Here is a 25,581-nt window from a genome sequence, read left to right as displayed (position 1 = left end):
ATGGCTTAGGTCAAGCAGTGATTAAGTATTATAGATGCACTGGAATGCAGTGCATTGTACAGTAAGAGAAGTCGCCCCTCTAAACCTCCAAGGTAATGAATGAAGAATAAGATGGCAATTCGTGCTCTGCGCTCTGAGGATTAGGAACATGAGGACAGCAGAGGGAAGAGGGGACAGTGATTCTGATGGATACTCCTGTCTGGGAGAGGAGCAGCACTACTCCCTGTGCTCTTCCAACTGATTGATTTGAATGACTGGGAGAGGACAGGGTGGAGGAGTGAGACAAGAAGCGCTATCTGTGCTGGGCGAGGTCTTATCGCTCCCTCGGCTGTCTAGCCCGCAAAGGCCTAGTTTATTTTGAAGAGAGGTAGTCAATAACAGTGGGTGGGCACAAAGTGTAAAAGAATGGCTGCTCCTCAGATATCCCAACTCTCAAAAACAGTTCTGAATTTCAGTTACTTTAAAGTATAGCTTACATTACACTAAACACATGTATCACAGCATCACAGCCTTTCCACACTCGTGTGCATCTATATTCACTCTTATAGGACAAAAGATGAACTCTTTGTATTAAATTGTGTAATAGCATGAAAGCACAATACACAAGACCTCGAAATATGTGTTCCACGTGAGTTATGTCACCTGATATAAATGCTTATTTCACATGGAATGAAAACTCCGGGGGCGTTTAAGCAGATGAATGGAAGCATGTATGCATGCATTTCTGCTTAATGGGATCCCTAACCTTTAGTGAAATGCAATTATCCTGTCGCAAATGTGGTAAATATCTGAGACATGTTCAGGGCCCCTTATTGGGATTAGTGTCTTGTGTCCTGTAAGAATTAAAGAATTTAACTGTGTCTGCATTAGAATCTGTATTTTTACATGCAAAATACACACAGCACAGATACAAATATGCCTTAAACAAGGACACATGTTTAGCATAATGCATTATGCATGCAATTATGCTTTAACATAATCAAGAACATTTTCAAGATATGCCCAATAGAACAGAATAGAAAGGAACAGAATAGCCTGCTTACTGATGTGTACAGATGTCCCTCTCCGTTCATGGCGATGTATAACCCTGTCTTCACGGACTGAATGGCGACAACTCTGAGGCCCACAGGAATAAGGTTGAACAAAGCTGAAAAACACACGTGTCAACCGAGAAACAGATGTATAGGTAAAAATATCACCACATTACCAAAGACAGACCAAAGCCAACATTGAAAACACAGAAAAAAAAATGTTATCATGCAAGCTGCCTGTCATTAACACTCCACAAAGCATGGCTAATACAACTTGCTAGCTGTTGCATTTAGGTTATGTCCAAAGATGAACTGCAGCATGGCCTAGCATAAACACGGCCACCCAGAGTTACCTGAGATGTAGCTGTAATTGGGGCCACCACTGGTGCGTGGCAGATCTAATAGCCCTTTTGTTGTTGGAGCAGACTCCTTGGGCCTAGCAGGTAATAGCTATTGTTTGTACTGCTGAGAAACAACAGCGCTGGCCTGGCTGTGACATTAAGAGTGTGTGTATGGGAGGCTTAAAGGCACATAATGACCTTGGCCGACCCTATAAGTAATTGGTATTGGCAGGTTTGGAGCCGGGGAAAGGCATGGAGAACTTATTGCGTGACCATTGGTTTTTGGTGGCTTTTGGCCAATTTCAAAAAATGTAAATCTTAATGCGAAGCAGTCCGTGCCAACACTTGAATTGGTCTAGGAGTTTTAATGACTGTGCACACTATACGCATTGTCCCCTGTGTCAATAAGTCCCCTCAGCCTATCAGATGTGACATATGCCACATCTCCTCTAGCAGACAGGAGTAAGTGACACAATGTAGAGTGTCAGGTTAGAGTTAGCACCAAGCACTGGAATCAAATTAACCACCTAGCCTGGAGCTCTAGTGGAGCAGTGCCAGATCAAGCTAATAATACCCTTTTCTCCCCATTAAGCCTACTGTTTGCTGTGCCACTTTTCCTCTCAGAGAGGAGGACAGATCTGTGAGATCCAATAGTTGCTATCATTTGAGAAGACATTTTTGCTCCAAACGCTGAAAAATGGGGGAAGGTACTCTCCTGAAGGTTAGAGGAACATGACTAGACAGTTACTGGTTCATTTCCTGCACCTGAGGGATAAATCAACAAAGAAGTGAGCAAGGCACTTCCAGAAAACAACCTTTTTGTCCAAAATTTTTAAATTAGGATTTTCATTGAAATAAATGTCTGTTAAGTCACTGTCTATCACTGAGTGAGGCAACAAATGATGATTGAGCCCATATGGACTGCTAATGAAAGCATACTGCAAGTTACTGCAAACTCAACATTTTCTACTGCTGCACCTTCACATTAAAAGCATTTAACTGGTGAAACACAAGTTGACTTTTATTATGAAGTAGTCCCAGGAAATGCATTGTGTTTGTCAGTGAGATTAGCACTGATTGCTATGGTTCATTGGTTCATCATCATTATCATCATCAGAAGCAGCATTTTTTGACAATTTGAAATATTGCTGGGAGTCATGGAACAGGAAGGAGCAGCCACAATGAGCTGTTAGATGAAAATGTGGAGGTGCCAGGCTGCAAACCTCCAACATCCCAGCAAGGTAACAAACTCCTTTCACTATGCACCATAAACAAATACAGCTGTTGCTCTTATGTTGTGGCTATTTCTGACAAACCTGTAATATTAAACCATAACCAGAGTTGTCACCAAATCAAGCAGGACTGAAATATTAAGGATTACAACTTTAAGTACCAGTAACTTGATAGTTCTCCACCACACTAAAAGTTGATATATATTTCACAGTGTCCTCTGTTTGCAATTCATCAAACGTCACCTATTAAATGTTTGATCTAGAAGGCCAACAGACACTGTCAAGGTACTCACAGGAATTACTGCTGTCATCCTTGGTCCCATCAAGAGAGCCATCGGGGTTCATTTGCAAGTAGTATCCCTGCCTGCAATATAACCTGGTCACTATACCCTTGAGCTGGGGATCTGCAGGAGAGAAAGAGAGAAAGAACAGGCGGAAAATTAACAAAAATGATGCTGCAATGACTGCTTCCACAGACCAAATAAGCTTTAAAACGTAATGATTTTCGTTCCTGTAGCAAACATATTTGAACGTGTTATTTTACTGCCAAACACCATGAGCAGAACTATTTCACTGGACTTGATGACTCCTGTATGTTGACAGGCAAATCCCACACCCAACTTTTTAGGCACATAAGCCCTGCCCTGCTTAAAGATAGGCCATCCAATTATATGCAGCAGAATTAATCTGCGGTCGCCTGACTTCCATAATGAACCCAACAGCACCCTCTCCGGGTCCTTAGTGTGTAGGATGTGAAAGCGTCTGTGCTCTGTCCCTTCCAGCTGATCCAACGGGGGAATTAGCCACATATCTACTGTAAATAAATCACTGCTGCGGTTAAATTGCCCAGTGCCACTGCAGCTCAAGCAGTCATGTTGCAATTTAGTCGACTTTTTGTGGGTTTGTAATAACATGAAATAAAAGTGAAAATGTGAAAAGTAAAGAAATGGAAAACGCACATTGGGATGACTGGAAAAATTTGTGCTCAAGCCGTGTGACAATATTTTTTCACCTGTGTGTGTGTGTGTGTGTGTGTGTGTGTGTATGTGTGTGTGTGTGTGTGTGTGTGTGTGTGTGTGTGTGTGTGTGTGTGTGTGTGTGTGTGTGTGTGTGTGTGCGTGTGTGTGTTTGGGTGTGTCCATGAACAACCGCTGGGGTCATATACCATCAACATTAGTCTTACTGTAGAGACAGCCATCACACTAGATTTCATTCTAAGAAAGCCCTGGGGAGGTGAACAATCAACTTCACCTGAGCCTAAACCATGTGTGTGTGTGTGTGTGTGTGTGTGTGTGTGTGTGTGTGTGTGTGTGTGTGTGAGAGAGAGAGAGAGAGAGAGAGAGAGAGAGAGAGAGAGAGAGAGCATGTCCACAGAGGAGAACTCAAGAGGTCTTGCTGAGGGCAGAGACAGGCTTTTTTTTTCCTATCGGTGTACAGCTCAAGGCAGTCTCCTCTGAAATGGCTCTGTTGGGTGATGGCATTGGGTAGCTCTGAGACCTTTCCCTGCTGCCTGAAAAGACGAGAAACGTCCTCTCTATCAGAGCAATAATGCTACAACGGTATTCAGCAGCACTGCTCTCCAGCCTCACCAGGACAATGAAAAGGTGGCTCAAGCACTGAGCCCCGCATCGAGCAGGCTGACAGGACCCTGACATTCCCTCTCTGCTTTACCAAAACACTCCATGCAGTCAAATCTGTTGCACACACTCAGCAAGAGACAGATGTCACTGTGAAGACATCATGCCTTCTCTGTGTGCTGTGTTTAATATCTGATGAAGTACAGTAGGTGTTTTTCTTGAGTGACAGACAAATGGATTCTTTCATTTGTGAACAGGATACAACTGGCATCCCCTTTCATGGGCTTCCACTGTTTAGTATATAAAATGTCTGAAAATAATAAAAGGATGTTCAATTTACAATGCTGTAAAACAAAGAACTGGCAGAAAATCTCACAATTGAGACACTGGAACCAGCAAATATTTGGTTCATGAATGACTTTAACTGCTGATGAGACAGTCATGTTGCAATTCAGTTGTTATTTTATAGGTTTGTAATAACGCAAAGAGAAATGAAGCGAAATGTAAAAATTAAAGGAACAGAAAAGAGTTGCTTTTCAATAAACCTAAAGGACACTGTGCATAAGATCTGTGCAATAGTATTTCCTCATTTTGTATCAGTCTAATTTCTAGTGGCAGCGACTAACTGATTCATCTACTGAATGTTTCAGCACTTCTGTACTTCACATTTAATTAATGTTGCATCAAAGGGCCTTTATTATATCACTCTCAAGCCCTTTTCACTATTACCCGCCTTCCAGCCACCGCAGAGGATAGCAGGATATCATAACAATAGACATGACATTTATTGATTAATTGTGCTTTCAAAGACATAAGCATCCAGCAATTAGAAACGATACAGTATAACCTCAAGACCACATGCTGGTGATGGGGGAGATAGGTGGGCTTCCACACAGCAGGTACAAGACAAAAACACACCCATGCACACAAACACAAGCTTAATGCACACAGTTTCACATGAATTTTTAATGCCTGCACAATTCCCTTGAGTGAAGTCTTGTGCAGCCACATGAAGTTGGCTAACCTGCGATCGATTAATGACTTTGATCAGCAGCATTTATACAATGTGCTGCAGTGAGATTGATTCTGAAGACAGATCCATGGGGGCAATCTGTAATAATTAAAACTGCATAACTGGATGTTGGCTGTGTGAATACACACTCTGTGTGTGTGTGTGTGTGTGTGTGTGTGTGTGTGTGTGTGTGTGTGTGTGTGTGTGTGTGTGTGTGTGTGTGTGTGTGTGTGTGTGTGTGTGTGTGTGTGTGTGTTCATGGTGTGCGTGTGTGTGTGTACTGTGTGTACGTGAGGAGGTGAACTTGGCTCCTCCATCATGCTATAAATCATGTGATGTTGGCAGTGTTCCCTGGGGCAAGCCAGTGTATCTCTCTCTCTCTCTCTCTCTCTCTCTCTCTCTCTCTCTCTCTCTCTCTCTCTCTCTCTCTCTCTCGCACACACACACACACGCACACACGCACACACACACACACACACACACACTACAATTTCCCCATCCAGTTTTGAGCTTCAGTGTTTCTGAGCTGCAGCAGGAGTGAGCTGAAACATGTAACATTTTAGCTAATTTATTGAACAAATCTGGAGAGAAAAGCCATGAAGCAATGGGAAAATGTGCAAAATAAGTTTCAACAATATATGGTTGTTGACATTTAATGCTATTCTGAGGGGTGTCTGAATGAATACATCCTGAATTCAATCATGCCCTCAAGTAACTGCATTATTTATGGCTGACAGTTTCACATCAGACATTCATGCATGCCAGTGCATACATAAGAGTGACGGAACGGCTTCTGTAATTCTTACAGAGCTGTCGAGCCATTGATACAGCTCACGTTGAAGGTCATGCTTACTCATTGCAAACTGATAAAAATGTTTCAGAGGGAATTGAGGTAATTTATCCCTCCTCATTTATAGCACAGAGCCTTATTTTTTGTGCATTGTTAGAATAAAATATAAGTCAGATCAGAACGAGAATTGTCTTATAAAGCTGTGACAAAGGCAATATGAGAATGGGAGGCTGGAAATGTTGTATGCAAAGACATGAGGGAAAGTGTCTCCTGTTCTCTCAGACGTGTTTGATCTGGTCTATGTATGCACTCTTAAAATCCAGGACTGCTTTGAAAGTGTCTCTGTGGAATTCCCTGAGTTGGGAAGGTCCTTGACTCGTTCGCCCTCTTTCCTCTATTACTCATCATCGTTCTGTCTCTTTTCTTTCTCCTCGCCTGTCTCTGAACGCTCTCCCTCTGTAACACACCCAAACGGTGAAACAACAGCGCAGTTTATCACTGATGGAGCATCCGACCTCTGCTGCGGTTGGACTTTCCCCGTCGCACTGGTATTAGTTTTTACAGCAGAGGCGCTGCATGTCTCTACATGCCACTTCTTTGTTTCTAGGGAAACAGAGCGGCGGTTTGGCAGCAGCAGGGGGTTTCCTAGGAAAACAACAAGCATCAGAACCGTAAGATCTTGAATCTTGTTGTTCTGCAGCAGAAGTCCTCTCTGCATATAAATTGAAATGTCACAGAAAGCTTGTGATTTCTTTTTTTTTTTTTCCTTTTCAAAAGTGGCCTCCCTGCAGTTCCTTCGTTCTCTTCCTGTCTCATTTTCTGTCATGTCATTTCTCTGTGTGTGTGTATCTCCTTATATGCTGTTTTTGCACACACACACACACATACACACACACACACACACACACACACACACACACACACACGCACACACACACGGGCACAGCTGCAGCAGCAGTTGCAGACTGCTGTCAGCCCTGGTCTGCCTGACCCACTTTGAATGTTTCTGGAATAGGAGAAGGGCTTTTCCAGCCTGCCAAGGAGAAACCCCTCTATGTGGCTTCTGTTGTCATGGAAAAGCAGATCAAGCAGCGGAAAGCTACAGCATCACCACCCGTTTCCTATTCCTCTCATATCAACAACATCTCTGACATCCCAACAATAACTCATCTGATCCAGACAGCTCCAAAAGCTGGCTGACGACACACTGCTACGTCCTGTCAGCACACTCTTGAATAAACAGCCATGAAGCAGGGAAGCCTTCTTCTCAAATGGGTTTCTAGATCACGTAAACTAATCTATTGGCCTGATCTATGTAACATGATCTAATGATCTATGGATCTAATCTAGTGAGATAATTAGAGGCAGAGCAGTGAGATTATTATGGGCAAGCCCCAGCTGGATGTACCCCCAGCTCACTTATTGGGTTGGAGCGTAATAGGATTTACAACTCCCATCTAATCCCTTAAAAAAATCAGCATGATCACTGGCTCTGCATCTGCTATCAAAATGCATGGCTGATTTGAAATTAAAGCTAATAGGACAGAGACAACACAAAGTGTTCCCGGCGTATTCCCTCAAGTGCTGGATGAGGACAGGAAAACACATCTGTGCATTCTAATGAACACAGCAGAAAACACTTTGCTTTTTTAGGTTTTGTGTTGTTTATCTAGGTCTGTGGGCACTCTGAAGAGCCTGCCCATAATAACGAGATTCTAAGTAGAAAGTGAGATAGGATGAAGATGAGGATAATTGCTATTCGTTTTTTAATGCAGTACCTTTGACTTTGACCAAAATGCTCTGACTCAGAAACGCAATTTATGTCAGTGCCAGTCAATACAGTCCATAAGAATAGCTAATCCAGTGTCTCCCTCGCTGGATCAATACTCAAAGCTGAAGGGAATACTAGCGTTGGAGTATATTTCAGACACCTCCACCGCCCCCGTCCTCACAGATCTCAGTGGGAATCTGAATGTGACTTCAATATATAATCACAGTCTAGATGGTTAGAAAGCTGCTCTGTTCTCTGCAGGCTCAGCTGTCAAAGGGAAACCCAGCGTCTTTCTCACCTGGGAAACAAAGACAACAGTGTGTGTCTGCCTGTGTTATCACAACACATGTGATCGGTGGGGCATTTGACATTATTCATTCACGGGGAAAAAAAAGTCCTTCCGGGGTCCAATATTAAATTAAGCACACCAAACAAGCCATTAGTCTTCCTTAGCTGTGTGCTCCAGTGATAATACGGTGAATAAGACAGACGAAGGGAGAGAAGAAAAGTGTGTGAGAGAGGTGTGTGAGCAGAGAAACAGCGGTGGTGTGTGTGCAGTCTTTTCAAAGCAGCCCCCTGACAGCAAAGCCTGATATCGCTTGGTAAAGATTTTCCTAATTCTCATGTGAGGGTGAAATTAATGAAGTATATTCCCATTAGGCCCCTAATCACAAATAGCACAAAATTAAAGCAAGAGAAAACATTATTTGCTCTGTGTTCTGATTAGAGCTCAAAAATGAGAACAAAACACCCATTTTCAAAACAGCTTTCTCCTTAATTTTCATTTCATTTCAGTTGGAGTCACTCTCGTCTTCCTGGCAGGGTCATGCTTTTTTTTTTTTGCTTTTTTTAAACCTTCACAACACAGTTCACTGACACTTGCACTGGCGCTGTTAGTGTGGATTAGCATCATTATTCTGAGGCTCAGGGAGGCTCTTAGTTGCTCGATAAAATGGCCGTTGCAGGTGTGAAGTCATTTCAGGGTTGCCAGTGCAGGTTGACTCGGCATCCACGTGTGTGACTCTGATTTATTTGAGCCAGGTCCCGATTGTGTGCATCCATGATGTGCTAGAATATACAGTACATCACCCCAAGAAAGAAAGAAAAAAAGCCAGTTTACACAAGAGCCTTGTATGCTTTCTGTTTTTTTTCTATTGGCATGGCCAGGCGTGAATTCCCCAACCAAATGACAGCATCGTCTGTCCATGTCCCCGCTGTGGGGGCTGCTGGACACTGCTGATGTTCAAGCGAAAAGATAGACACGCCACGAGCCAATTTGGAGGTGACAGAGGAGGACAGACAATTAGACACACAAACACTGGGACAGCCACACACACACAGATCCTAACACATGCACACAGTGGGCAGAGGCGGAAACAGCAGCCTGGAGGATAGCCGATTATAAGCTGCCATTCTGATGCATCCTGACCCACGTCCAGATGTGGTCTCTATGTGCTGCTATATAGATCCTGTTACATCAAAGCCATTTTAATCCATGTAATCACCAAGGGCTAGTGAAGGGGACATTTTCACTCATAGTCTTCTTCATTTCCAGTGTGAGCGCAGAAGGGGGGGGGGGGGGGGGGGGGGCGAGGGAGACTCAAGCTATCAAAATGGCTCTCTTTGTGAACAAGATGAAAGACCAAACACTACTTGTCCTGTAGGTGGCTTTGTTAAGACAAATGATGCTTTTTTTGCCATTAAATGATGGTGTCTAATCAGTTGGAGTTACAGAGTGTCTGGTGCAACAGGTCTGATACCTGATGATTCCACACAGCCGCTCCCCATCATTCCCTAACAGGAGGAAATAATTGGAGTAATTTCTTCCCTAAATGAATTATCCTAATTCATTTTTGTATGACAAAATTATCCTCACAGTTGGCACCGATTCCAGCAGTGAAGTAATTGTTGACAGTGCTCTTTAACAATCCCAGGTTGCCACATTAGAGCAAGAACGCTCATGACATTTTCATAAGTGAAGGGAAAATCAGATAGAGCAATAAGAAGCCAGTGGGCCACGAATTGGTAAAATTATGCGAGAAAAGATTATGTTTGAAAGGCGTAACCTCCATTCCGTGGGAGATATTGACCTTTTTGCTTGCATTTAAATGAGTTTCATTTCTTGCCTTGCGTATGAAGCAGCTCAGCCAATCGTGTATGGGCTTCGCAAAGATGAGGCCCTTTTCAGAGTGGCCAGGTGACAGCTCGGTAAACCTGTCCAAACCATTTGGTAGAACTCGTCAGGAAGCTGTCAGCTACCTGGGACTGCATGTAAATCAGAGGCAGGGTTGTTATTTTCAACCAGCTGGCCAATATACAACACGGAACACGCTTTCCCCTTCAACTGAACTTTTTAAGCACGGATACGCAATTTGGCACGTCTACGTAACCACTAATGAATGAGTATCATTCATTTTAGTATTAGCTTGTGGACTTTAACTGCATAGGTGGCAAGGTAATTATGATTACTGAAGGCCTAATTAGAGCAATCAACCAGCCGTTGAATGCATGCACGTTTACACTGAATGCACAACGCTCTACGCCAACAAAGCAGGCACCTTGCACACTAAAGTTCCCAGACCTTGTCTCCGTAGTCTCCGCTTCCTGAGACCGAAGATGCGCACTTTAGAGAAGATGTCGACCAGGTTCCCATTGCAGAGCCCCTTGTTCTTGTTGGGGCTCTTCCTCCGTCGGTTGGTCGAGGGCCGGTCTAAATGCTGCTCCCGTGCCTGTCTCTTCTGTCTGATCAGCCCACTTGCGATAGCAGCAGCCATGGCTCAAAATGTCACAACTGCTCAGGTCCAGTCTGCACACGGAGCACAGACTACACAAACAGCCGCCTCTCAGAGCTCGCAGCCCGGGTCACAGTCCCATGGTGGCGGCTAAGTGGTCCGTTCCGTGATGTCAAATGTCAAATATGTATATTGTTTCAGGAGCTGGTTTCTTTTATTGTCCAAACACTACATGATAATTGCGATATTAAAACAGCTGTCATCATCACTCGAAAAATTCTTGGACATGATGGAAAAAATGAGATCAGTTCATGCGTAATTCCATACATGCATCAATAACCATATTGTCGATGAGGAGCTATGCCAAACTCACGCGGACCAGGGTGTCAGAGGATTGTTCATACCTGCACAGGGATGTTTTTGTTCATTGTTTGTGACATGTTCAGTGGCATCGCCTCCTTAAATGTCCAATACCGACTGCAGCGTCCTCACAGCAACATTCACCCACTCTTTCCTCCTCTCGCCCTCCGCTCTCTCCTCCTTCCAGCCAGACGAGGCTACTCTATCAGAAGTCGCTGTTCGGGTAGCGGCGGGGACGCCTGTGCATGTGCGCCGCCAGCAATCAAGCCACTGCAGGCGCCTCCTACGAAGATCAGCACTCGAGTGAAGGCACGGCAGCCGGGGCGAAACGAACTCCCAAGTTTGCAAGAAGCGATCCGCGGCAGCGACCCTGCGATGACTGATCCACAGTCACACGTTTGGAGATGGCGAGAAATACGCACCTGTAGTAGAGTTATACATTGATGCAGCGGGTTACACGAATGCAAACTTGTACTCCAACTACCTGCCGATGTGCGGGGAAACGTTCTCAAAACACTCTTCACTGTATTCCACAATCACAACACAGGCGGCTGGGCGCGATAGCAAAAACACAACCAAAGCTGATCTAAATCCAGTGGAGATGACGCCTGCATAGTGAGACAAGCTGCATACAAATGTATAAACTTAAAAAAAAAAATAGATCAGCAGACAGGTCCAGCCGGTGGATTTTCATACGGAGCTCACGGCGTGGGAGATGCATGTATGGCGATCAGTGCGTAAAGGGAATAAGGAGCGTAACGCCACTGATCTACAGCGCAATTTATTTTCCCACGCTCAAAGCGAAAACCCCGTCAGGAAGCGGTGGTCGCTCGCTTTAGTCTATATACCCCCAGATCAACAAATCCTTCCCATCAACAAGTCCTAACCACTCGTTAGTACACGCCTGAGTGAAGAGGATGCCCTCCCCCGACTCCCTCCCTCTCGACCACCAAGCCCCTGCTTGAAGGGGAATGAGCAGCTGGGTCTTGATGCTGTCATTAGATGGTAAGATTTTATTCTTGCACGCTTCAGTCAGGGCAGTACATTTACTTTAAAACGAGACAGCTGCTGTGAAAGCCTTTAGATTCAGCAAATAACTGGAATGCATAAAAGAAATGATAATACAACGAACTACTGGCAGAGTGACGTCTGTATGCACTCAAATGTGCATGCCTTAAATAAAATAATACTACTACTAATAAAAAGACATCCAAGCAGATTACAGTAACTTTATGTTCCACCTCATAAGGGGAAATAGTGGTGTTTGCACATGTAATTAAGACGCATATTCATAGTTTTAATTGCCCTTCAGGCTGCGCGCTCCGTCTCCCCTGCGCGGTTTCAGAACCACGGACAGCGCCGCACAATGACGGAGGTAGACGTTTCCTTCGGTCGGACATCGTAACCTTTACTTGAACGTCCGCCAGAGACTGCAGGCCATCTCATGTGAACCACAAGCACCTAGACATCCACTCAACGCCCCACTCCAACCTCATTCCACGATTTAGTTGATGGATCCACGCAGGCGGCGGTGCGAGAGAAAATATTTGGTCCTTTTTTTCCCCCTCTTTGTTTTGTCGTGAATATCATCTAAGACTCAATCACAGACACAGAAATTAAAACTCAAGAGAGCCATCTGCTGTTTGTGGCTGTAATTAAACATTTGGGCTCAGAGGGGACTGGAGCGTTGTCATTGCACGGCTCTGGTTGTGCTGTTATACACGCCTGACGCACCTGTTGATATCCAGCTGTACGGGTGTAAGAATCTAGGCTGGGTTGTGGTGGCGGATACGCAACCGTAGGGATCTTCTTCGTTTATTTCCATTACAGCAAAAGGTGTCAGAGAATAGATGTCATTTAATAACAGAAGAGCGAAGAAATGATAATGTCATCTCTGCATGGCAACTGAAGGTACCCTGCCTCCAGAATTAAAGCGCATAAAGACTATCTCATAGATGCCTTATCAAATTCATACTGTTTTTATTTTTATTTTTATGATCTTGATTATTTAAAACCATGCTTAGGTACGTGCACCGGTGGTCAGGCGCCTTTTTCATCCCACCCCGCTCACTCCAGCTCCGGCTGCGGATGCACAGACAGTTTATGTCCCGCGGCTGCTGGAAAGCCTCCTGGCCCGCGGTGCTGCAGGACGCACTGCAGTTAACGCTCCAACCAGCAGCGGACACTGTCAGCTCAACAATGCTCCCTCACCCACAACGATGTTCAAGAACAGCTGCTGCCACAGCGGCGCGTCTGAAACGGAGAGAGTTTCTATTTTGCTCGCATAGATAATCGATCTTCCTCTCTTCCAGTCATACAGGGGGTACTTGCATTGCTATTAATGTAAAAGGACTATGGGATTACGGAACATTATCCTGCAGGTTTAAACAGCAGGATCATATTAGACTATGCTGCTCTTCAGAGACTCCTCAGCATAACTCCACAAACTAGAAGCAATTATTGAAAATAAGTCACAGCTTGGAAGAAAAATTTGATTTTAAAGTGTGAGATAAATTGCAAAGGAGACCAAATATGATGCTGCAAAATTATTTTAAAGGCAACAAAAGTTATAAAACTGTATGCAGTCTTATGATCTCATATTCTTTGTGTTCAACAGAGGCATAAATTAGCTTTGTTGTGCTTGAGTGACTCAAGTATCCCCATAAATTGTACAAATGTGGCACTCAAGCAAAGAACAAAAAAACTTTGGGTTGGCTCCAGGTTTGGGATAATGCTGGAGAGGAGAGGAGAGGAGAGGAGAGGAGAGGAGAGGAGAGGAGAGGAGAGGAGAGGAGAGGAGAGGAGAGGAGAGGACTGTGGCTTTTACCTTTTCAGTCACACGGCGTGAGGCTGAATGCACGGCCGGTCAGACAAGCTCTACACAGCACAGACACGCACATGCAAAAGCCTTATCGCAGCACATACTCGCAGAGCAAATATAATCCACGGGTTTAAACCACAAGAATGCTTTAATATCAAACAGATCAGGGTGCTAAAGAGCACATCACAACCCTGTGAAATACTCCTTCATGAATCAAAATAAGTGGGTACACTTATACCTTACCTACATTTTTTTTCCTCCTGCATGTGAACGTATGAGAGTCCATGGCAGTCCCATTCCAAAGCCCTCTAAGCCAAAACCTTTTCCTGTGACTTCAAATGCCCCATTTATACTGCCCTTCCAGGACTTAACATGGTTACAGCAAACTGACAGTCTGCCCCAAGCTATTCACTAACACTTTAAAGACTTCTTTCATTCTTTAAGTCAGGCCGCAGAGAAAGGCAGTTAGATTAACACATTTGGACATTTCATCTCAGACTGGCCACAAATGAAAGGGGACAAAATGTCACCTCAGGATCTAATTTGCAAGAAATTAGCCTGTTGCAATGAAGACACGTGTGAAATACCAGGCGTATCAGCTCCCTCCTCTGTTATCAATACATTCAGAACAGCAGAGAGCACAATCGCACGTACATCTGATCTGTATGGAAAACATGGAGACCCTCAAAGCGGCGAAGCAGGATCTGATGCAGACTTGTGAAGCCAAAGCCTCATCAGGTCAGAGCATTTTAATCCAATCTCCTCTGAGGAAATTACATTACTGTTAGTTAGATGTCCCGCTGCTGAGGCAAAGCAAATGTCACCCAATGGAACTGGGATAAACAACCCATTTGATTATTGCTATTACTTTGCTCCAAGGGCCATGTTCTTTTATCACCCAGCCGTCCTGAAAGGAAAAACAGTGAGCGGGACTCAGCACTTCTCAGGCCCAGAGACATCAAGTTAATTTAATTTGAGATGAGTAATGATTTGGCTTTGCCAGGATTTATGTCATTTTCTTTTCTCCCTCGTCTTTCTCTCCTCCCCATGCTTCAGCTGTTTAATCACTGAATATCAAGAGTCCATCTATTGAGGCAGTAAAAGCTTAGACAGCCTGCTCATGGACCGTGAGTATTCTACACTGTGTGTGGATGTATCTCATTTGTTTTGATGAGTCTAATAGTCCAAGCTAATCAGAGACCTGAGAGACGACTGCTCATCACAAGCCTGTGAGGGGGAATGAAAATGGAGAGCGTTCGTTAAATGGTCACAAATTAGGAGTGCATGGCGGGGCTCTGGAGGAGGGTGAGGGGCCAGACAGTTCATGGTTTCATCATAGATGATGCTCTGTGGACCAGCAATAAAATGTTATGGGAATATGGCCACAAGTTGTCGATAAGTGTCGAAAAGATAATGGCTGTTCATTTCTAACCACAACAAAGTCCACTGCATAGTGAGTTAGCTTTTTTAATGATGTGAGCAGTTAGTATGGTCAGGTAACATTTATTTGTAGAGCACATTTAAAAATAAGACCTTACGATAAAAGTGCTTTAGATTTAAATGAATTTCTAAATGACAATAAAATGAACATATAAATGAGTAGAACAGACAAATTAAAAGCAATCATGGTGCCATATTTATATTGTCAGGCAGTGAAGAATAAGATGCCTTTAATAACCTTAAAGCTACTCAGAATGTTCAGGACAAGGACAAGGCTCCATCACCTTTGGATTTTCAACGTAGGATGGAGAACAGTAGCCGATCACAGGATCTGAGGGGTCTGGAGGTGGAAGAGAAGCTGAAGGAACTGGACATATGCAGCAAGCTGGTGCCTGTTCATACAGCGTCTATACAGTCCCTTTAAGAACTGTGTTTTACATTTAAAGTGGGTTCAAAGTTTCCACAACTAAAAAAAAAAGACTGAGCAGAAACATCAACAAGTTTTGGGGTTTTGTGATACAGCAGCTGATGGAGATCCACTAAGTCTACACAGAATCCCTCATTCAGTGAACAGCAAATACATGAATGAGTTCAGATACACGGTGTGAAGGTGAAGCTTAGTCCACGTTTGGACCGGAGCCTTTCCTGTGACGACGGCTCGTCCATGTGTGAGGGTTTCCTCTGGCTATTTCCTGCAGCAGTGTGATAACGTGCAGGTGAATGAATGAGCTGCTGGAGTGATCACTTCAGAGGCAATCCTTAAGTGTTGCTTTATTGCCATCAAGACGGCTCCTGCTACCCTGTCAATGAATAATATATCTGAAAAGGTTAGAAAACAACCCTGGAGAGATTTAGTTCCAAACGAGTGGAGGAGCTGATACATTAAGTCTCTGCTCACAGACCTTTAAATAGCTGGCTCATCATCTCATGCAGAGTGTCATAAAATCATTTAAATGTACATCACATAATCGCCGCTAGGTGTACTAAATATGCCACCGGAGAATATGTATAGCCACATTACAATATGTCTCTCTGTTGAGAGCGTGATGGAGTGCTGCCCTTCCCCCCAGGATGAGATTAGAGTGGGCCTGAGGTGTGCAGCCCTCCGACAGAGACCTTAATGAAACAGCTTCAAACTGTGAGCTCCACTCACTAATAGCTCACTCCCAGATTAAAAAAAAGAAAACTTAGTTAACACTCATGTTGTTGATCTACAAGTACGGTAAAACAAGATCAGCTGCCACGCACGGCATGTACTCCCGCAAGTGAACAAATCGGCTGGAGGACCGGCTTGCGGGAAGGAATAATTGGACATGATGTTAAGTTGGGGGTCTCGTAACGACATCTTGATTGAATTGTGAGTTTCCATGGTAATAAGGGTAATGCAGCAACCTAATTTAGTCTTCTTGGCAACTACAACTTTGGAAAGGAAAGGTCAATTTGGTTAAAAAATCTTGAAATATACCCTGACTTTTGCGCATTTAAAGAGAACCTTATTACAGCAGGCGGAGGGAAGCACGACTGGGTACGAGTGCCAGTGATTAAACACAGCTCTGTGGCCCCTCACCAGCAGCGATTGGATAACGGCTGAATAACGGCCCAAATCGCAAACAATCCAGTTATGTGGTGCATAATTTGTGATGAAGCAAAACAAGCGTGCTTTGGAAAATAACACAGAAGGGACCAAAAGTCAGACATGCGGAGGCAGAACAACACTGTCACAATTAACTGAGGAGTCAGCATGCTGGTCAAACACATCCTCCCTCTTTCTATCTGTTTCACACACACACACGCACACACACGCACTGCTCCATCCTTTGATCCTATTTTAAGTCTGCAGCAGTGATGGAATGTGCCTTGTCAGCAGCACTGCAGACTGAGGTTCCTTGGAGAAGCCCTGGGCAGTGTGGGGGAATATCAATTAGTCCAAGCCCCTCTGGCAGGGCCTGCTTCCGGAGCTGAAGGCTGTCACCAAGTGCATATAGGTGAGTGAGTGTGTGCGTGCATCCTTCATTGTTTGTTTCTCAGTGAGCAAAAAGTGGGTGTGAAAGTAAGCAGAGGCAGTGTGTGTGTGTGTGTGTGTGTGTGTGTGTGTGTGTGTGTGTGTGTGTGTGTGTGTGTGTGTGTGTGTGTGTGTGTGTGTGTGTGTGTGTGTGCGTGTGTGCGTGCCCACTTGGAAATGCATAGAGTGTATAGGTGAGCACATTAATATTAATAATTTTCTGATGCAGGTGAAGGACCTGGGTGTATTTCGGTGCTGGAAGGCTTAATAGAATGGTAATGAGGGTGTTGTCGGGTCAGGCTGAGCTCCGTTTGTGAATTCAAAGATGTGATATGTGGAAAATCAGGTCAGCGAATGCTACTGTGAATGTAAAAGATATCAGTGTGGCTGTGTCTGCATGAAAGCGTGCAAACACAATAAATATAGCACAGATTAAATTCAAAAGGATGCGTATTTGAGGATAACTGTTAAGAGAAGCTGTTTTTCTGTTTGGTCTCACCCCAAATACATAACACAGTAGGCACTGACCTTCAGGTGTGGTCAGTGCCTTGCTTTCTCAGCTGGCTCCCTGTCAAGCCGCAGTCTACTGATCATACCTGATGGGAATGCAGGCGTAAGAAGCCCACAAGTGCATCAGAATCCCCGTCGACGTTTGATAGCGCTACTGACAGCTCCTACACGCTTCACAGACACACAGGCGGGTCTTCTCCTCAGAACAAGGCCCAATCAAATGGCCTGAAAGAGGAGCAGGGCTTTGGACGGGACACGTGGGATAGATGTTTCAGAGGAAATCCATTCCTGCTCTTACAGCACACACACAGAACATGTATATGCAGTTCAAGCTTTTTTTAAAGAAACTGTTTCCTTTAACCCTATTTCTTGGTTGGGACCAGTAACCTCCTGTCTCCAGTGGTTGCCTGGCAACAGCCAAGAAATAGTAAAAAAAACAAAAAAACAAAAAACAGCACACTGTACTTTTTATGCTCCTGTTTATATATGAATGAAACCCCTGAGATACGACATGTCTTAAGCTTAGTTAGGTTCAATTAACTTTGGATAGAGTCGTAGCCCACCGGCTCCAGACTTCATGCTAAGCTAAGCTAACCAGCTGCTGGCTCATACAGACATGAGAGTCATCCGGCTTCTGATTGAAAAGCATATGGATTATTCCTTTAAATTGTGCACTGCAACAGTTATTTTTTATGTCACATTTAACAAAATCATCCTCAAGATCAGGTTGTTCCTCATCATTTTGTTGCTGTAAGGACATTTAGTGTATGCATAAACACGTCGGTAAGTGAACATGGTGTATTGGTGTGGGTATTAATCATAATCTTCTGATGCAGACCTATGTGTGTGAGTCAGTGTTCAAAAATAGTGCTTCATGGAGCTTTCCATGCATGAACTGCCACTGCCTAACCATGCTTTGCGTATGAATTCTAAACTTTCTCTATGCCCACATGACGAATGTCCTCTTGTTAATGAAACCATAACCATAAAGAATTACACCTCCATGAAATATTATGTCTGATAAGTGTGTTTCATATCGCTCCAGTTTTAATGTTTCTTTCCTCGAGGTCTATTAAGGTGTGCTCATATGATATGCACCATAGATCTCCAATGAGACGGTGTGTGAATGGGACCTCAGCCACCTCTGATTGAGAACAGCAATAAAGTTTTCCCCCAGAGACAATGAAAGACTAATGATGTCTGTAATGGCCAAAGTTATGATGCTAATCGTCATTAGCTGGGGTGACACTTTGGCTTCTGCGACCCTCTCGGCCCTGAGAATAAGGTAAGAAAAAACAGATGAGGCCCTGCCACTGCAGAAATAATGTCCGTGTGCACCAGTGTTTGACTGTGAGCTAATGGAGGTGACAGGAGGACAGGGAGTGCGGTGATTAGTCTGAAGTGACGGGGTTAATACTGGAGTATGACAGCAGTCATTAACCGGCAGACATTACCACACACTCACACACTCAGACACCCATTAACACTGTCACAGATCAAATGTTGCCAAAGCTCCGCATGCATCAAATACTTCACGTACTGCATCCCAGGATCCGCTCAGTCTTATCAGAGGCCTGCCACAGTGGTGTTCCTGCTAGTCTGTGATCGCTGATGTGAAAATGAACAAACAAGATTAAGTCCAACTCCATCCAAATTACAAACAATGATGATTAAAGACGTGCCTGTTTTTTCCAGCGGTTTTCCATTTAAAAATCCGTTTCAGGACTAGCAACTGTGACAGCTTTAGTTTTTTTAAAAACAGAAAGATGGATTTGCATTTGAATGGGCTTCTGTATTGATAATTCATCTGGTACTATTTACTAGCTGAGGTATTAGCCTGCATTTTCTCATATGTCATACTTTACTACAGATCTGTCTCCACTTAATGGTACACACATTCACACACCTACACACAAAAAAGTACATGTTTGAATCCACACCTGAAGTCACCCATTGTTTTGTTAAAATACTTTCACGTGTCTCACTTGCTTTTAACAAACATGGCTAAAAGTGGATTAAAAGTTAGCGTCAGCTATATATATATATATATATATATATATATCCCGATAATCACTCTTCAGATGAATGTAGAGCCTCTTGCAGCAATGACATTTACAAAAAAGAGCAACTCACTGGTTGATCATGTTGCTCACTGTACATCATATCATGTCAATAATTTAACAACTGGCCAAGAGCAACATGAACTTGACACATATCGCTGTATAGTTTGCAGGCAGGAGAGTTGAATGCACTCTTGGTGGATATAGCAAAGCCTTTCAAACTGTCAGACAAAAGAAGTGCATTTGCTGTGCAGCTCATTTGCTACCTCTGTTCTGGTGCAGCAGAGCACTGTCACAGGCTTACAAAGATTATACATCATGCCAACTTCACATAATCTGCACCTCTGGAAGTTTTACCAGCCTTGTCTACTGTTATGAAATGAGAATGAAAATACAGACCCTGCTGTCACGCTTAAAATTGCTTTACTAGTCTTCAGCCACTAGAGGGCAGCGCAGAGCTCAGCAGGACACTGCTGCAGGATTACAGTGCTGATGAAGGAGAGGCAAAGTGCTCTGCTCAGAGAATATGTGCTGTGGCTCTGTTCTGAAAAGTTGTTTCCTTTTTTCTTTGAAAAACTAACAGGACCTGTGAACGCTGCCACTAGAATTTCTCCTGGTTCTCCTGATGGCCACCCCGACTATGTCGTCAACTTCAATTTGCAATGGAGCAACACATGATCCAAAAGATCCAGTGAATTAAAGTTGGTAAAGATACCGAGCAAGAGAAACATAGCAAAGCAACAGGCCATGTCAGCACTTTAACTGGAACTAGTATATTCAGAATGCATATCTTCTGCTGCATTTATCCTGCTGTCCACTAGACTGAACTCAACCTGGAGCCCTTTACAAGAAACAAAACCCTCTTTGTCTTTAGACCACCAAGATGCCCTCAAGTGGCCAAAACAGGCTACATCACAGATGCTGTGTTGGACATGCGTGCCTGATAATGACACAGTTTATCAAAACAGAAATCTATCAATCAGTCAATTAACAGTAAAGGTTCTGACAGCATGATGGAAGCAGCTTTGACCTAACTAGAGGAAGTGAGGCTGTGTTGTGAGCAGTAACCACTGCTAGAGTTTATGTTTAGTTAGTTTCCATTGGTAGTCCCTTTGCGTGATATTGTTAGGCATCCTAGAATAAGAAAAACATCTGGGTCAGTGGTGATAAGCACATAATGTGATTGTGTTTTTCTGCTGATTCCTTATTGCCAGCTGGTATTTGATACATATATGATCTCAATGTACACTGCTCAAAGGTTCATGTGTGTGTGCATGAGAGAAATGGAACGAGATGAAATAGACTAAAGGGAGTGAAAAAAGGAAAGAGGCATTTGTTTTCATTTCCGTGTGTTATGCAATGGACGCTCAGTGGACTCTATGATATATAGATCAGAGCCTCAGGACACACAATTTCCAATAGCGGTCAGTGGTGCAGTGGCGTAGGATCACACAGCACACACACTCACTGCGCTCGTCCCTGTTAATGTGAGCACTGCCATTTGACCACAGTTGGCAGTGAGTTTTTGTGTTCTTGATTTAACGTAGAAAGCAGAGATTAGCCTTTACCAATCGGTTACTGACTGTCCAACTTCACTGTGTCAAAACAAATCCTTGAGACACGCACACAGAGATCATTTCTGATGTTTTTAGGCCTCAGAGACTTTAGTTTTCCCTCTTTGGCTCTTTGCTATGGGTTGAAGGTCTTGGTGGAGAACTAAGTTGTGCAGGTTTGAAGTGAAAGTCGTCTCACAAGAAAAACAGGTGATGCAGCAAAACATAGTGCGAAGACAATAGACAGAACAATACCAAAATCAAAGCGTAGGCACCATGGCTTCTGTTTATGCCCCAAGGGCCTAATTAACATATATGCAAATCAGGATAATGAAATAATAATGATAGATATGTAGGCTTTATTAACATAGACGGATGAGTACCTTTAAGCTGTTTTTTACCCCGTGTCAAACTGAAAGATAGAAAAGAGTGGAAGAAAAAGATAAAAAAGCCCTGTGTCAAATAGAGTGTTTCATTTGCATGTCTGCTGTTAGGGCCTAATGAGAAATGACACATTTGTAATTACAGTGGACTATAATTAGCTGGTGTGTAAGTGAGATGCCAGAACCCAAGTCTTTATGACTGGGCTTCACATGGGGGAGGGTATGTTAAAGCATTTGAACGTAGAAATTTGCCTAAAGTTCATGTAAAAAAGCTTTGAGACTGTAATTTTCTTTCCACATGAAACAGACTGTCAGGGTGGGACTTGATTTGAGAGCTCAAAAATTGGCAGGACAAAGCCTGCAAATGTGGACAGCGATGTTGGCCTTCACTGTACTGCTGAAGCTCACTCACCTCCTCCATCACGCCTACTTACAGAGGAGGCGGAGGAGGACGAGGAGGAGGGACGTGTTTTTATCCTGGGCCTCGGGATAAATAAGATCGAGGTTTTGGCAGGAGAGAGAACTGCAGATGATGTCGATGATGGCAACTTGACACGTCTCTGACCTCATGTGATCGCTGCTACTGCTCATTAGCTTAAAGTGATACTCCACCCAAAATTTTGAGGATTAAAAATCATTATACGATGTTACATACTTGAGAGGTGGTTAGAAAAAAAATAAATAAATAAACAAAAAATGAGTACTTCTTTATAAAGAAAGTCACTTTCTCAGCTTGAATTCACAATGGGTTCCAATTTTTACAACTTTCCTCTGTGAAAAAATGAATATGAACTCATCCTGCACTATAAATCCACTCAATGTTAGACAGTGGTGCAATGTAAGTAAGTACATGTACTGTAATCAAGTACTGTACTTAGGTACAGTTTTGAAGTACTTGAACTCCATTTAATACCACTTAATCCTTCTACTCCACTACACTCCAGAGCAACATATATTTTAATCCGTGACATTTATCTGACAGCTGCAGTTATCATTTACTTTGCTGGGTCAAATTTTACTTGCAAAGCATGAAGTTAGTTAGAAAAATATGTACAGTAGCATTGAAATAGAAGAAACAAACCAAGAGTATCAAAAGTTCAAATCAGTTCAAACAGCAAGATTAGTAAAATACTGCATAAATATCAACAAATCAACAATAATAATCCAATATATTAATCCATCACTCTTTCTAGAAGGAAAATTTTCCATTTTTAGTACTTTAACTTGAGGTAAGTGCTTGTAATTGAGTACTTTTACATTGTGGTTACTGCCACAAGTCACCATGTACAGCAGCCATCCTACTGGCTAAACCATCAGTCAAATAACACCACACGGAGTCACCCCGGCCGTGCATTGTTTAGGGCGATGCAGAGCATGTGGCAGGTGACTCCGGCAAAGCGGTGTCTGTTTCCCAGAGGATGCGTGTTTTTCTGTTGCACCATTGTTCCCGTTTTTTTTCCAGCCGATATCGAAGAGTTGACCTTTCGACACAGCTGCTAAAAATAGCAACGTTCTCAAATAAAGGGGGGCTCCCGGGATAAGTAAGACACTTGTGAAGAGCAGGTGCACACAAATGTCCGCGCTCACAAAAGCTGATACACACATGCAGGCCCATTAGCGTGCAAACACACACACACACACACACCACATAGCCGTCTCCATCAGCCCTCCTGACACCTGGTCAATTTCTGCTCAGGGAAATGTGCTCCTTTCCTATCGACTGGCTCAAATTAGATTGGTTTAACTCATCTGTCTTATAGAGAGGCTGGAGTCTTGTCTCTCTGCAGCGTAACAGCAGCCATGCTGGTTTTTGTCGAGGGACAATGGAAACTGTTAGCATGCACAAATGCATCTGTTCACAGGATAACAGCGTACTGTCCCTGCTGCAGCTTCTGCTGCTGAGATTCTGGTCATTTCTGCTTGGCAAGAATGGAGAATGAATGCAGAGAAAAGACTTCAGGTACAAGGTCCTGATAGGATCACTGATGAGACTATAAACCCCGATCACTCTGTGTTGGTGGCACTGGTAAAACAGGACCATGAATGTTCTCTGCAAATTTCATGACAACAAGCCTGATAGATTCTTTAATGTTCTGTGTGTATAGTTTGCTTTGAACCTGCACTAATCAATGTTCTTATATTAACAACAGCAAAAATATAAATGCGTTGCTCACAGTAACAAACATGCAGAATGATCACCTGACTCAGCAGTTCCTTTATCTCTGTAGATCATTTTAGCGTCTTTCAGCTTTACTCTATCATCAAACTGCTTCCAGCAGCAGCAGCAGCAGCAGCAGCAGCAGCCAGTTTCAGCAAAAAACACTCTCATAAACACACTGTAGGCTACTTGTTGAACACCAAAATGTTGACAGACAAAGTTAGCAACTAGCTGGTGAACACTGTGGAACATTTAGGACCTAAACTTCCTCCTATTTCCTTCAAGTGCTGGTGAATACTTGAACAGCTCAGGAGTCTCTTAAATTCATCAGGTGGCCATAAAAATGTCTCTAAATGAATGTTACTGTTGCTCCATATCAGCTGGATGTGAAAACAAGCACATGTTTGTCGCACGTTCACCTTGATGCTGATGTCAGTGTTGTGTTTAGAACTTGTTGCCAAAGAAAACAAGAATCAATCACGTCTTTGATTTGTCTCAGCAAATTCCATCACAATCTGTCCGATAGTTTTTGATCATTCTCCTTTGGTGATGATGTTAGTGGGGGAGGCAGAGCATCAGTTTTCATCCTCTACAAACCATAAATATACACAGCAAAATTCATGGAAAGTAATTGCTGACTGACCAAGCCACTGCAACGGCAACCTGAGGATGTGACCCTAATAGCACACGCGTGCAAGAGTAGAACTATTAAAAATGCATGCATGAAGGTCAGGAATCAGCATGGAGTGCTACTTTGAGCTCTTTGCATCTAACATGTGTCAGCTTGCCCATGAAGACATTGTAAGGACAGGGACCAGGTATACTTTGCTTTTGCAGGACCAGGTGAAGCTACTCCCCAGTCAAGCTATTCCATCAACTCCACTGACACATCTGTTGATTCACCACACAGAGACGTCCACTCAAGTCACTCAGACCCTGTGTTTTGGTGTCTCTCTCTCCCGTTTGTATGTGCACGGTAATACACATTTACAGAGGGACATGGGGAGAGATGGTGCTCCTTAAGAAAACTAAAACCAAGACTCTGCAGTGCAAGCACGCTGTTGCTAAGTAACACACAGGATGCTCCCCGAAGCACACTCCAGTAAGTTCAGTGGCTTGTCACAAGCTTACACATGGTGCACAGGTAAACACACTGAGTCAAGTTTGCACGTCTCTCTGTCACAGTGTACTTTATACCCGCACAAGTATGTTGAGCAGCAAACATCCTTGGGTGCTTCTACTGAGGGTGTTTTTTGACAAGTGCATAAAAGGCATACAGCATCTTACAATATACTGCCACAATAACTCTTAATGAGATTTAGTGTGCGACAAAACAATGAAAAAAAAAAAAGCAACAGAGAGGGAAAGGGGAGAGAAATGTAAAAGAGCGGGAGGGAAAAGATGAAAATGAGTGAAGAGAGAAAGAGAGAGCGAGAGGAAGAACGGCGCTGTGCTGCAGCAGCAGAAAACCCCGGCCATGTAATTTATGGGAGCCCATACTCATAAAACATGAATCTTGTCCATGAAGTGCTGAATCATTTGGTGTGCAAACACACCGGTCCGCCTCCTGCTCCCACATATATGCATGTGTGTACACAAGCAAATATGCACAGTAAGGACACACACACACACACGCACACACACACAGTCCACCCACACTACTCTTTTCTCATTCACACACTCCATCGTCATCCGTCTTTACATGAAGCTGAATAACCTTCTACCTAAACCTGTCGGATGTATTCTATTGATAAATTTAACATCTGAAACTGCACTGAACACACACACACACACACACACACACACAC

The 25,581-nt window shown here is 43.5% G+C and overlaps 1 protein-coding gene across 3 annotated transcripts in view; it reads right to left on the bottom strand.

Annotated features, from left to right (window-relative positions):
- The window catches only part of fgf14 (fibroblast growth factor 14), a 93,443-nt gene that overhangs the window by 23,044 nt on the left and 44,818 nt on the right, over positions 1-25,581 (bottom strand). Inside the window, exons 1-3 of one of the 3 annotated variants that reach the window (XM_070975303.1) lie at positions 10,336-11,752; positions 2,898-3,008; positions 1,044-1,147 (exon numbers count right to left, since the gene is read on the bottom strand). In XM_070975303.1, the coding sequence (XP_070831404.1) occupies positions 1,044-1,147; positions 2,898-3,008; positions 10,336-10,528 (408 nt within the window). In that variant the 5' untranslated portion in view covers positions 10,529-11,752. Of the gene's footprint in view, positions 1-1,043; positions 1,148-2,897; positions 3,009-10,335; positions 11,753-25,581 lie in introns of those variants that run through there. The other 2 variants (XM_070975305.1, XM_070975304.1) reach the window with 2 other exon arrangements.

The sequence above is a fragment of the Chaetodon trifascialis genome, chromosome 12, assembly GCF_039877785.1.
Source record: "Chaetodon trifascialis isolate fChaTrf1 chromosome 12, fChaTrf1.hap1, whole genome shotgun sequence".
NCBI lineage: Eukaryota > Metazoa > Chordata > Actinopteri > Chaetodontiformes > Chaetodontidae > Chaetodon > Chaetodon trifascialis.
Note: the sequence above shows the minus strand (reverse complement) of the source record. Positions and strands in the feature narration are given on the sequence as shown.